Source organism: Bicyclus anynana, chromosome 14, assembly GCF_947172395.1.
Source record: "Bicyclus anynana chromosome 14, ilBicAnyn1.1, whole genome shotgun sequence".
In the NCBI taxonomy this organism is placed as follows: Eukaryota; Metazoa; Arthropoda; class Insecta; order Lepidoptera; family Nymphalidae; genus Bicyclus; species Bicyclus anynana.
In genome coordinates, this window is record NC_069096.1 from 1,251,013 (window position 1) to 1,264,998 (window position 13,986).

General features: G+C 47.5%; 1 protein-coding gene across 1 annotated transcript in view; it reads left to right on the top strand.

Annotated features, from left to right (window-relative positions):
- Window positions 1–10,632, top strand: part of LOC112055426 (amyloid protein-binding protein 2) — a 66,253-nt gene extending 55,621 nt beyond the window's left edge. The window contains exons 5-13 of the mRNA XM_052885325.1: window positions 398–571; window positions 1,546–1,722; window positions 2,413–2,620; window positions 3,085–3,243; window positions 3,960–4,065; window positions 4,589–4,734; window positions 7,879–8,044; window positions 8,571–9,689; window positions 10,068–10,632. Of these exons, the coding sequence (XP_052741285.1) occupies window positions 398–571; window positions 1,546–1,722; window positions 2,413–2,620; window positions 3,085–3,243; window positions 3,960–4,065; window positions 4,589–4,734; window positions 7,879–8,044; window positions 8,571–9,689; window positions 10,068–10,171 (2,359 nt within the window). The 3' untranslated portion in view covers window positions 10,172–10,632. The remainder of the gene's footprint in view (window positions 1–397; window positions 572–1,545; window positions 1,723–2,412; window positions 2,621–3,084; window positions 3,244–3,959; window positions 4,066–4,588; window positions 4,735–7,878; window positions 8,045–8,570; window positions 9,690–10,067) is intronic.
- Window positions 10,633–13,986: the final 3,354 nt, after the last annotated feature.

Consider the following 13,986-nt stretch of genomic DNA (forward strand, 5'->3'; position numbering starts at 1 on the left):
ATTATAGAAGAGGGGATTTGGTGTTTAAACCAAATAGGCTTTTGACGGCCTCCGTGGCGCAGTATTACCAAGGGTTCGATTCTTTCCTAATTGATCCAGGTCTGGCTAGTGGGAGCCTTCGGCCGTGGCTAGTTACCACCCTTTCGGAAAGAAGGGTCTCACCTTACCATGAGGTCAGATTGTTGTCAGTGGCTAACTTACGCAACTGAAGTCCGAATGGACTCAGATATCTACTGGGACGCAGCTCCTACTGTGGCAACCGATAATAATAATCCGATTCACATTATTGGTTGCCGCATTACGAGACAAGGTCCGACTCCTTAGTCCGAGTATACTCGGACTGTCAACGCAGCACAAAGGTATGCTCCCACTATAACGAAACGCGCAATGTTTCCAGATTGCTCAACACACAATCAGCGTACTGCTGTTTCCCGGCCGCGGCGGAGACGTACGCGCTGGCGCTCAAGCTGCTTGGACTGCCGGAGGACGTGGCCACCAAGCTGCCCGACGACTCCTTCTCCATAGCCGACACCTGCTTCAAGGCGCTGCAGGGTGATGAAGATACGCCCACGTGAGTGTCAACTACATTTTAGGGGGTGCCGCGTTGAGGGCAAAGAGGAATCAGTGAAGCCCAAGGTGGTCAGTGAATTCCTGAAGCCACTTTGAAAGTTAATGAAGAAATGATTTTTTGACGTGGTTCTGAAAACGCCTATTTTCTTGATTTATATACAGCAATAATTTGCGACAGCAGCAAGTATTGCAACAGCTCGTAATTAAAAACCTCAGATTTTGTTTTGTTTACTTGCATTTTCGTGATTCTTCTGGTAATATGAATTTCATCTCTCCTTGCCACATGTCCATACCAAACTATCCCTCATCTTATTCGTCACTGGCGACACTTTCAGACCCCCCTTTAAATATTTTATCCATCCTAGTAACGCTAGACATCCATCTGCCTCTGCCTGCCTGCCTCGCTAGATGTTACTTTTCTGTCAAAGTATATGATCAACGATCTAATGCGATTATAAAAACTGTCTCTATAGAATACATGTTTCATATTTGTAATCGTGTTCGTCGGATAAAGAACTCTGAAAATACTATTTTGAGCATTTGAATGGTGCAAAAATTGTCAACAACTTATAGTTTAGTATAAGACTCTTTTTCTATGAAAAATTACAGACAATTTTGTTTGTGAATTTAGGTGCGATACTAGTCCTTATGTAATTAGTCTGAGATTTCTACATACAACATACATTTTAAATGTAGGATAGGAGGGTAGATGTCTGCTATATTTTATAGCCTCAATAGCTCTAATATATATTATAATAGGGTGGAGGTGGTCTCTAATAATAATAGGGTGGAGGTTCAATCTCCGCCCCGTTGGTCTATTGTCGTACCGACTCTTAATACAGTCTTTCTCGACTAGTTGGAGGGGAATGGGAATATTGGTCATATTTAAAAAGAAAATTTTAATGTACTTTTATAGCAAATACAAAAAAAAATTGGTGCAGTATGTGTTTGATCGAGATCAGTGGTCGTCGGCAGGGCGGGCGCGTGCGCGGAGGAGTGGTGCGGCGCGTGCGGCGCGTGGGGCGGCTCGGCGCTGCTGGCGCTGCTGTGCAAGGAGTTCAGCGCGCTGTTCTTCGTGCGCTGCGACTACAGCGCCGCGCACGCCTGGAGCATGCACGCGCTGGCGCTGCTCACACCGCACACGCCGCCCAAGTGAGTGCGCGCCGGACTACTGGACGATCGCCTTACAAAAGGGCATTGACCTTTCGTTGGGCAAAGCAGGGGTGACAAACTTTTTTTGAGTGTGCCCGCCGACCGTTTTTGCAGGAAGAAAATAGAACGCTTTAAAGCAATGCATACGCCCAGCTCTTTTGGTACGGAGTATAACGCCATCTTATAGTTACTTTTTGAACTAAAACTTCTTTACTAACTAACTTGGACAGTAAGCTAGTCAAAAGCGAAATGACATAAAGTTAAGTTTTAAAAGCGCCATCTGTAGTAACAGAGCTAAACTACGACACAACACAAATAAGCCCAGCGAATCCGTTTAGTCTTATAACAACATAGTTATGAACTAACTGGTAGTAGCTTGTGAAGTAAAGCAATTCCGACAAGAAAGATGGCGCTTACTGTCTGCTGCTTATTTTTAAGTTTCTCTTTCATGTATTACTTTATTTTTGATGGAAGTTTTACTTCAGTCGTTTGGTCTGAAGCAAACTCGTTTTAACACTTGCTCAGTTCACGCTTGCTGTATGAATAAATAGTATAACAGCATTGTTTAGGGTGTGGTCCGCGTGTGGCGAGTATTAATACGTGATAGGCCTTGCCTCCTGCGAGCACTCACGCATTTTTGAAAAAATATTTTATGAATGTTTTCTACACCGGCACATTGACGTCGAACAGGATCACAATCGAAGTAGTCCGCGCGTGCGGCAAGGCGTGCGTGGTGAAGCGGCGCTTCTCCGCCGCGGGGCTGCTGGTGCGGCAGGGCGTGGCGTTAGCGCGCGCGGCGTTCGGCGCGGCGCACCCGCGGTACGCGCACGCGCTCATCGACTACGGCTTCTACCTGCTCAACATCGACTCCATCACGCACAGTGTCGTCGTGTACGAGGTACGTGCGTGTGTGGCGGGGCGCTGGTGCGGCAGGGCGTGGCGTTAGCGCGCGCGGCGTTCGGCGCGGCGCACCCGCGGTACGCGCACGCGCTCATCGACTACGGCTTCTACCTGCTCAACATCGACTCCATCACGCACAGTGTCGTCGTGTACGAGGTACGCGCACGACGTTAGCATCACCTATTGCAGTATCGACCACGCTGCCGTGGCCTGAGACACGGTATGATCACCATGGGGATCATAATTAGGCCGGCGTCGATGGTGAAGGGATATCGTTTGGTGTACTCGGCGACAAACAACCTTGTGGCACTACGTATTATATAGGGCGCAACTGGGACTCTTTTGTACTGTCAGAAATCGATTTAAAGTAAAAAAAACTGCCATATCTGCTGCGGCAGAAGCAGCGCTTCTCTGCGCTAGCGATATCTACCATATGATTGAATCCTGTGGTCTGTTTGTCAGGAGGCGCTGAGCACGCTGCGGCGCGTGTTCGGGCGCAGCAGCCTGCACGTGGCCACGGCGCAGGAGGACCTCGCTTACGCGCTCTACGTGCTGGAGTACTCGTCCGGCCGCTTCTACAAGGCGCGCGACCACGCCGAGCGCGCCATACGCATCATTGAGGTACCGTCATCGGCCTGGTGGTCAGGAGTGACCAACACCACCGGAGTACATCGGTGCTACAATCATTGAGTAAAAAGTAAGACTGTTGCTGTGTTCTGGAACGCACACCGTCTTCATCATCATCACAGCTGATGGATTTCTACAGAATTAGTCTTTTATAGAGAATACTCAAACAAACTTAGCGATTTCTCTCCTTGGTATGGATACGGTTGGGTATTTCTCTTGAACATAACTCAAAGACCTCAGACCAATTATTGTATAGGACCTGCTTCGCTAACGGCTACTTTTCTGTCAAAGTATATGATCAACGATCTAATGCGATTATAAAAACTATATAATCGGTGTTACATAGTTGTAATGGTGTTCGTCGGTTAAAGAGCTCCGTAAAAATACCTTTTTGTGTAATTGAATGGTGTAAAAAATGGGCACAAACTTCTAATTTAGTATAAGATATATACCAAATCTAAGCTCGTTTTCCTCGGAAAATGACAGACAATTTTGTTCGTGACTATGAGTGCGATACAGGTCCTTCTATAATTGGTCTGAATCAAAGACCTCAAAATGGCGCTGTCCCTCTGTCCAACGTGCGAAATCTGCCACAGTTCTCATTCATATAACAATATCTTTGCACCTATCCTGATTGGCCTCCAGTTGCGGACACTAATGTAAAACAGTATTTGCGTCAAAAATTATATATATTGTGTTTTTTTTTTCAGAACCTTGTACCGCCGGACCACTTGTTGCTCGCGTCTGCCAAGCGGGTGAAGGCGCTCATCTTAGAAGAGATCGCACTCGACACGCCCGCGGGACAGGACATGAGAGGCGAGAAAATTGTTTTCAATACTGACTGCTTATAAGAATAAGAAATCTTGAACTACCTGGAATAGATGTATTCCAGTGGCGCTAAAATACTACTAAGTGAAAACAAATAGACAAGATGTCTACCAATAATGACATAGTACTCCCAATCTCTTTCAATACGCAATAAAAGAGCACCGCCATTAGTTGAAATTTGTCTATTTCTATTTACGAGATTATCTCATTGGTAGTATGTTAACACCACTGGAAGTTAGTTTGGCTATTAATGTAGTGGTAAGATAACAGACCGAACGTATTTGTTTCGTTTCGTAAAAGAATCTTCCCTGATCTGATCCCTTAAACCGTGGGTGTACCCACAGTCACAAGTCCTGGGACCAGCTCGAGGTGTTTCCTCTACCAAAAAAATATTGGTACAATCACTGTCGCTGCTACCCATCCCGTCTATGTTTGTCTTTAAGTTACGGATTTGCTTAGAACTGTGATCTGCAATGCTAATTCTTACTAAATATATGAATTGGTTTGTCAGCAGAACCAAGTCTACTGGAGGAGTCGGAGTCGCTGCACAAGGCGGCGCTGGAGCTGAGCATGATGGCGTTCGGCGAGATGAACGTGCAGACCGCCAAGCACTACGGCAACCTCGGCCGCCTCTACCAGAGCATGCACAAGTTCCAGGTGAGTGTGTGTGTGAGCAGGACCAGCTCTGCTGCAGGAGTCGGAGTCGCTGCACAAGGCGGCGCTGGAGCTGAGCATGATGGCGTTCGGCGAGATGAACGTGCAGACCGCCAAGCACTACGGCAACCTCGGCCGCCTCTACCAGAGCATGCACAAGTTCCAGGTGAGTGTGTGTGTGAGCAGGACCAACCCACCACCTCCCATGGCCCTTTCAACCTCTCGGTAATTTGGGCCGAATCGAGGGAGGGCGAACCCGGTACTTGCTCTTTGCGTGTTCCCGGGACGCCTTCTTGACTCCCTACAAGTTATTTTCTCTTTTCGCTCCTTGTCCCTTGATACTCACTCTCCCCCTTCTGGGGCTGGACGACACACGACGTTGAGATCCGCTTGCCCGCCGCGGTCCATGCATCACCTTCGACCGGTGGTCAACGGTCCAGAGCGCTCCGCCTCGCGTGCCACCGATGCGCGAACTCCCGTAGCTTGCCGAAGTTGACCGCCGAGCTAACGAGATCCTGGTAGTACACCGGTCCCGCCTCTTCTCTGACGATCCCTTCCAACATTGCACTCCGGAGGTCCTCGTACTCGCCGCATTCCCACAGGACATGGTGGAGGTCTTCCTCCGCCAGCCCACACACACAGTCGCCAGTCTCGCTGAGGCACATGTCACGCAGGCGCTTCCGGAAGCAGCCGTGACCCGTCAGGACCTGCGAGGTCTCATAGTCCGGCGCGACCCAGGTCGCCCTGAGTCGGCCAGCCACGTCCGGGAAAAATCGACGTAGTTCACTTCCCTTCGTCTCATTCGCCCATCGCTCCTGCCACTCGCGGGTCATGGCCGACCCGATTTCTAGCTTACGCCTGCTCCACTCCCCTTTGGCCGCGGTACTACGCGCCGCATCCAGCCTGGCAGCACGGATCACCTCGAGATCTGCCGGCAACACGCCCGCCAGAACGGCGAGCGCAGCGGCGCTGTTCGAGCGGTAAGCCTTGGTCAGAAGAACCAAGGCCGGCCTTTGGGCTCTGATAAGGGTCGTCCGAACGACGTAGAGCGTTGCCCTCTGAGCCCAACACGCCGCAGCATACACGACCGTCGCTACAAAGGTGCCGTAGTAGAGGATCCGCAGCGCAGGGTACCTAACACCCCATGAGGTAGTAGATACCCGCGAAATCTTGCCGAAGCAGTTCGCAGCGCGCTCTCCGACCGATCGCGCATGCTCAGCGAAGGACAGACTTGAGTCGATCGTTACGCCAAGTACAACGGTATGCCGCACAGACTTGATCGACGCGCCGCCAAGTTTGATTACTGGAGCCCGCTGGAGCTTCCCTCTGAGCGTCACCATTTGGGATTTGTGCGGTGCGAACGAGAGACGGTTCCGTTGTGCCCAGTCCTCAAAGAGGGCGATGGAGTCGGCCGCAGCCAACTCGATCGCCCGTCTGGAGTCAGCCTCGATCAGTACAGTGACGTCATCCGCGTACGCAACAACTCTGACACCCCCCCGTAGCGGCAACCGAAGCAAGTCATCCAGCAGGACGTTCCACAGTGTGGGGCCTAGCACGGATCCCTGAGGACAACCCATTGTAGATACCTTCCACTGCACCCGATCACCGACGAACATCCCCACGCGTCTTCCGCGGAAGTAGTCCGACAACATCCGGTAGATGTTTGGTGGACAGCCGCCTCGCTTGCACTTGAGGAGAATCATCGGCCACCAGGCATTGTCGAAGGCACCAGAGATGTCCAGAAAAATTGCTTGAACGTATTTTGACGAGACTTTCCTTGCCGTGCTTAGGATTTCGTTCAACGCCGTAACGGTGGACCTGCCCCGTGTAAAACCATGCTGGCAGGGGGAGATCCCACTGGCGATCTGGGGCGCACACCATAGAAGAACTCGTTCTAAAATTTTGCCAAAGACAGGGAGGAGCGTGATCGGGCGGTATGCCTTCGGGTCGGTCATCGGCTTACCGTTGCCTTTCGGCAGCACGATCAGCCTCCCATCCTTCCATACGTCGGGGAATACCCCTTCTTGCACGCACTTACTGATCACATACACTAGTTCTGCAGCCGCAACAATCCATACGCGCTTCACCATTCGTGCAGTAATCCCGTCGATCCCCGGTGCCGTGTTAGGCAAAGACCTAACTATGCCTCCGAGTACATCACGGCTGGGAGAAGACGCGTCGCAGCCGTTCGGTATAATAGAAGCCGCGATCCGGACCTCCCTGTGGTACGCAGAGTCCCTTGACGGATCGTCGTCCGGGCACAGAGCGCGCAACAGGTTATCCACGGCCTCACCGACACTCCCCGGGTGGCCGTCCGCATACCGGATGCCGTTGATGACGTTAGCGGGAGGACGAAACCGCCCGCTGGCAACCCGATACGCTTGCCCATAGGGGTCGTCGTTACCCGACTCAGCCGCCCGAAGGTGGTAGCTGTTCTGCGTCTCCACCATAAGATGTCGATATTTCCGGCGCTCCTCGCGATACGTGCTTCCTATCCTTTCTGCCTCCGGTCCTCCTACTCTTCTTGCTTTCAGCCATTTGCAGCGAAGGCGGCCGACCTTCCTGCGCATGGTATCCAACTTATCATTCCACCATTCATATCCTCCTTCTCTGCTCCTACCACGCAGTCCCAAGCACTGAGCATGATGGCGTTCGGCGAGATGAACGTGCAGACCGCCAAGCACTACGGCAACCTCGGCCGCCTCTACCAGAGCATGCACAAGTTCCAGGTGAGTGTGTGTGAGCAGGACCAGCTCTGCTGCAGGAGTCGGAGTCGCTGCACAAGGCTGTCGGAAACAAACCCTCGAATGGCAGAGAATAATCTTCAGTGATATCCCGGACTTGTGACCGAAGGATGTAGGGTTAAGGACGTCTTTTAAAACTAGTTAACATCCTTCTCCACTTAGGTCATTCTCCCCGCCTATACCAAAATAATCCATGAAGGGTTATCTAATCAAAGTTGTGGACGGATCGAACATCACGACAAGAATGAGCTAGGCCGCCGACCTTACCACTACTTCCCACGTAACTCACGGAACATTTCGTACTATCTCGGCTCATGACGACACGGCCGACCGATCGAATAACTCAGTCACGCCGACACGTGCATGAACAACAGGCAGTACAGACACAGTGTTACGTTCGCAGGACGCGGAGACGATGCACCTGAAGGCGATCGCCATCAAGGAGCAGCTGCTGGGCGCGGAGGACTACGAGGTGGGACTGAGCGTGGGCCACCTCGCCTCGCTCTACAACTACCACATGAACATGCACCGCGCCGCCGAGCAGCTCTACCTGCGATCCATATCCATCAGTGAGTCACGTGCATTATAATAGTTTAGGCATAAATATCGCATTTTTGATCGTTGTCGGTTTTGCGCCCGAGTCAAACAACTCGATGTGATCTGAAGTTCGGACACGCTACCCCTCGGCTCATTTCAGGACTTCGGTGAAACGTCGGAGCGATTAGTGTATATGCGGCTTAATGATGATGGCACATAACTTGGAGATCCAATAGGCATTGAGGTTCTGCAGCAGCGGACATAATTGGTGGGCTGAAGACATGAAGCTAGTTGTAAGGGGTGGCAGGACAGGCGGATCAGGACTATGATATTTGGAAGTTTCTACAATAGGCCTATGTCGTGTAGTGTCCATGTTTTCCAGAGTCTGATGCCATTCCATTGAATTTGTTTGCCACAAATAAAGCTATTGGCGAGCTACATTCAGAAAATCCTAGATTAGATTTACCTCTTAAATTGCGTCAGACTCCTCATGCGTATTTTAGTTAATTATCCTCGGTACGTGTAACTCCTTACAAGATACCTCGCAAACTGTTGCAGGTCTGAAGCTGTTCGGCGAGCAGTACTCGGGGCTGGAGTACGACTACCGCGGGCTGGTGCACGTGTTCACGCAGCTCAAGCGGCACGACCGCGCGCTGCACTACAACGTGCTGCTGCAGCACTGGCACGGTACGGTACGCCTGCACTTGACTCACACTCGGGGCAGGGCTGGAGCTGTCGGCGAGCAGTACTCGGGGCTGGAGTACGACTACCGCGGGCTGGTGCACGTGTTCACGCAGCTCAAGCGGCACGACCACGGGCTGCACTACAACGTGCTGCTGCAGCACTGGCACGGTACGGTACGCCTGCACTTGACTCACACTCGGGGCAGGGCTGGAGCTGTCGGCGAGCAGTACTCGGGGCTGGAGTACGACTACCGCGGGCTGGTGCACGTGTTCACGCAGCTCAAGCGGCACGACCGCGCGCTGCACTACAACGTGCTGCTGCAGCACTGGCACGGTACGGTACGCCTGCACTTGACTCACACTCGGGGCAGGGCTGGAGCTGTCGGCGAGCAGTACTCGGGGCTGGAGTACGACTACCGCGGGCTGGTGCACGTGTTCACGCAGCTCAAGCGGCACGACCGCGCGCTGCACTACAACGTGCTGCTGCAGCACTGGCACGGTACGGTACGCCTGCACTTGACTCACACTCGGGGCAGGGCTGGAGCTGTCGGCGAGCAGTACTCGGGGCTGGAGTACGACTACCGCGGGCTGGTGCACGTGTTCACGCAGCTCAAGCGGCACGACCGCGCGCTGCACTACAACGTGCTGCTGCAGCACTGGCACGGTACGGTACGCCTGCACTTGACTCACACTCGGGGCAGGGCTGGAGCTGTCGGCGAGCAGTACTCGGGGCTGGAGTACGACTACCGCGGGCTGGTGCACGTGTTCACGCAGCTCAAGCGGCACGACCGCGCGCTGCACTACAACGTGCTGCTGCAGCACTGGCACGGTACGGTACGCCTGCACTTGACTCACACTCGGGGCAGGGCTGGAGCTGTCGGCGAGCAGTACTCGGGGCTGGAGTACGACTACCGCGGGCTGGTGCACGTGTTCACGCAGCTCAAGCGGCACGACCGCGCGCTGCACTACAACGTGCTGCTGCAGCACTGGCACGGTACGGTACGCCTGCACTTGACTCACACTCGGGGCAGGGCTGGAGCTGTCGGCGAGCAGTACTCGGGGCTGGAGTACGACTACCGCGGCCTGTATCAATTTGGCACGGTACTGGCATATCGGTTTCTTTATACTAAACCAATGTGCCAGTTTAGCTAAACCATGCCAAATTGACAATGCAACAGTCTCTGCCTAATCAGCAATGGCCTGGCGCCTAAGAGCTAGTTCTGTTCTCCGACGGTGTTCGTGCGTGGCGGAGTATTTGCTGAACTAATCAAGTATAATTTTAAAAAAAAAGTTTCGAGTAAAATATGATTAAGTAGAATTTAAAAAAAACACTTATGCTGTGTATGATATATTGTTGAATATTAATTTTCAGATCTCAGGGAACAGTCAAAAGCAGAGCAGCAGCCAGCATTAGGGGACGAGCAGATTATACCTTTGGAGGAGCTGCAGGCTAAATTCTTCGGCGTCAACGACTGACTCCGACCGTCTGCGGCCGGGACTTCGCCCCTTGACACCCACACACACTGGACCACCAAAGTTGATGAATAGTGAGTTCTGTACTTGGGAGTGAGTGAAACAAATGAAATTGAATTAGTGTAGTGAAATATAATGAATTGAAAGTGTTATTTGAGTGAGTCGAGATTGCGTTCTTAGACCAATATTTAAAATATTATGTTGTGATGGGAACATACTTAAACTTAAAATGACAACTGTCAGACTATTGTATAATGTTTAATAAAGATGCTGATAAAATATTCCAGATATACAATGGCTACATTGTATTGTACTCTATTCATTAAGGCAGATAAAATTGGTACTACATGGGGATACATATGAGGTACTACATTTAAAAAAAGGGATTGGCAATGCGGCCTAATGTGAGAAGGATCCTATTATAAGTTCAGCTGGACATCTGTTTAGTTATTAACATAATGCCATCATGATATATGAACTAGCTGACGCCGCGCAGTTTCTCCCACATAATCCCCGTTTCTGTTAGAATACGGGAATAAAATATACCCTATAGCACTCAGCGATAGTGTAGCTTCCCAACAGTGAAAGAATTTTTCAAATCTGTTCAGTAGTTCCAGAGCCTGTCCCAATACAAATAAGCAAACAAACAAATCTTCCCTCTTTATGATATTAATATAGATTATGGTTGATTTCTTAGAAAGTACTCAGGGTTATGTGGAATTAGGCACAGATATCTGTAATATGAAAATATTAAACACGAATTTTACACAGTCTTTAAGAAGTATAGTCAGGTTCCCACTACACAAGACATAGGACAGAGTTTGTTTACATTACACCGGATCCTACTAAAATATCGTATAGTCAAGTAACTACTCACCTCAGTTAGATTTGGAGCTGTGTGGCTCCATCATGCCGGGCTCAGTATTTTTGCTGGACCCGGGATAATGTGAATAGCTTCATATAAATTGTACAGTTACTATGGTCTAAGATCCAGTATAGAAATATATATCCTTATCTGTTGTTCATTAGTGCTATTAAATAAACGACAGATATTGTTCACAGTGACACATTAGAAATAGGTTGCCTTGTTAAATTAAACACATTTTTCATACAAAATCTAGAAAACCATTAACTAAATCCAGTTAAATTAAGCCTAAAATATGCTTTCATTTGATATATTAAACGACAAAATAACTGATGAGGGTATATAAATAACTTTACTTAGTTGTTTATATTTGGTTTACTATCCGGCAGCAATTTAACTATGCAACCCATGTGCAATGTGTCAAGGTGAATAAAGATTACAGTCATAACAGATGAGGGTATGTATTTCTCATGCCGGATGTCGTAGTACTAGTCCTTACGTCAGTTTTACCGGTCTGGTAAATATCTCGGTCTGGTATAGTGGGAACCTGCCCTAGGATTGCAAATACCATTGTTCCATACTAATTCTGAGATATTCAAACTATTTATATGTACGATGTAATCATGACTCGCTCAAATATTATTTATATGTATATAGATTGTAACACTGATAGTTTTAGACTGTGCAAAATCAGTAACAATGAAATGGATATATGTAATTCTAATTATACAGCTTACTCGAGTTGGGTAGCTTCACTTTGCAGTGTTAAGTGCAAAGTGAAGTTACTCACTTGTTTGTGTAAAAAACGCACATTTACGTGGAAACAAATATACATAAATATATATGTTCATGTGTGCGCTCAGTGGAGTAGCTAAATTCGGATCAATTTTTGCGGTGATTTTATAGGCGCGTAACATCTATAGTAGAAAATCTTTGGGTCAAGGTACTGTGTATCAAGTATCACAAAGAGGAAATATAAAAACGCGTCGATAAAAGCGTGTTGGACGAATGTCCGAGAATATACTACCCCTCCTATTTTCTTTCCCTTGTGTGCTTGGCTTATTCTACGAGTATACCCTTCCTATAAAATCAATACAATCTCGTCATTTTCAAAATTTGACCGGTGGCGCCTGAACAATTAATTCTGCTTTACTCTATTGTAGACTACAAAAAAAATATATATATACAGTCGAATTGAGAAACCTCCTCCTTTTTTTGAAGTCGGTTAAAAACTCAGTTCAGTGGAGTCCAGATCAGACCTTTCGTCCGTATTTATAAGCTCTTTCAACGGTAATTCTTGTGTAATTATATAAATTTTTATTTATTTTTAAATATTATTATTATTTTTTACACTATAAATGTTGTCATTCAAAACTGAAACCTACCTTTGAGCTTGATACAAAGTAACTTGATTATCAATAAGCACTCATCTTGAGCTTATGTTCCTCATTTTAAGTGATTTTTCCTTTTTATATAATAATAATAATAAATATATTATGAATAATAATGAATGACTATAAAATAGAAAACAATGTAAAAAATACTAGGTATACGTGTTATCGCTTTAAGGTTTAACTTTAGTATGTTGATTATTTTAATTATGACCATGTGCAATGACTCGTTTGTGGCAGCAAGTGTAAATAATTATTTTTTTCTCCTGCCAGTGTTGCCTGAACTTTACTTTATACCTTGTCGAGGACGGAAAAAGGAAGGACGAATTTGTCGTGAATCTTTACGCGTACGTTTCATTTTAAGAGTGTGCAATATGTAATTTGGTGGTTACAAATGGTTCTGGATCTCAGATTCTGGAAAAGTTAGGAGCCTGATATTTGGGTAAATGATATTTCAAAGTGTTAGCTTCGTTATGACTATACAAAATACACAATTTGTAAAACTTTTCTCGATAGTTTATTTTTTGAAAAATATGTTTTGCTCACATTTTGCTTTCAATCTCAGGAAAAGCAAACTTATTTTCTTAAATTTTTGTTTTGTGTAGAAAATTAGGTATATATCTTGAACATGGCCATTTTGTTTTTCGTTATGTTGTTTAATTTACTTGCAATTGGGTAAAAATGGTTTTGGCGCTCACGTCATAAAATTTGCGTCGCGTCGTCGCTCCGTGCTTTTCACTCACGTGAAAGTCATAATTAGGCGTCTCGTTTGCGCTTCGAATTTTATCCATATCGTACCGACGCGCTGCGCGCTCTTAAGAAGCGTACCGACCTCAGACCAATTACCGTCAATTGGACTTGTATCGCACTCAAATTCACCAACAAAATTGTCTGTCGTTTCTTGAGATGGACGGGGTAAACTCACACATCAAAAATATTTAACACCAATAAATATATCCTGTATCCTTACACTACACACAACTGCAAATTATAAATCGTAGTACACAATGAATTTTAACACAGTGAAACATTGATTATAGAGACGTATGTATGAACACGTTAGATCATGATCATATAGTTTTGACAGAGGGGTGACCGCGAGGCAGGTCCTGTAGATGGTGATTGGTCTGAGGTACCGACGTACCAACGTGCAAGCACTTTGGGATGATTTTAGTATTAGATACATGCCTGCCTATGGCTGCGGCCAAGAGTCTTTAGTTTATCCAATCAGGAGTCGAGATCCTGGCGCACTGCTCGTTGCGATAATAGGCTTGTTGACACTTTTTTTAATTGTCTTAAGTAGTTCATTATTGTTCTACTATACTGATTTTTTACGTGATTACATGAACATTTTAGTTTTTAAATATGTTTTTGACATTATGAGCCAAAACGCCTGTCGGCCATGACAGTCTATATTTCAACTGTTCCATGACGTCACTATAATAAATCCCATAGAAATGGAGCGTTTGACAAAAGTATTAGTTAACAATTAGTTCGACGTTTAGTAGGTATATCAAGGGTGTTAGTGACGTCACAAAATGGACGACAGTACAGACAGAAAA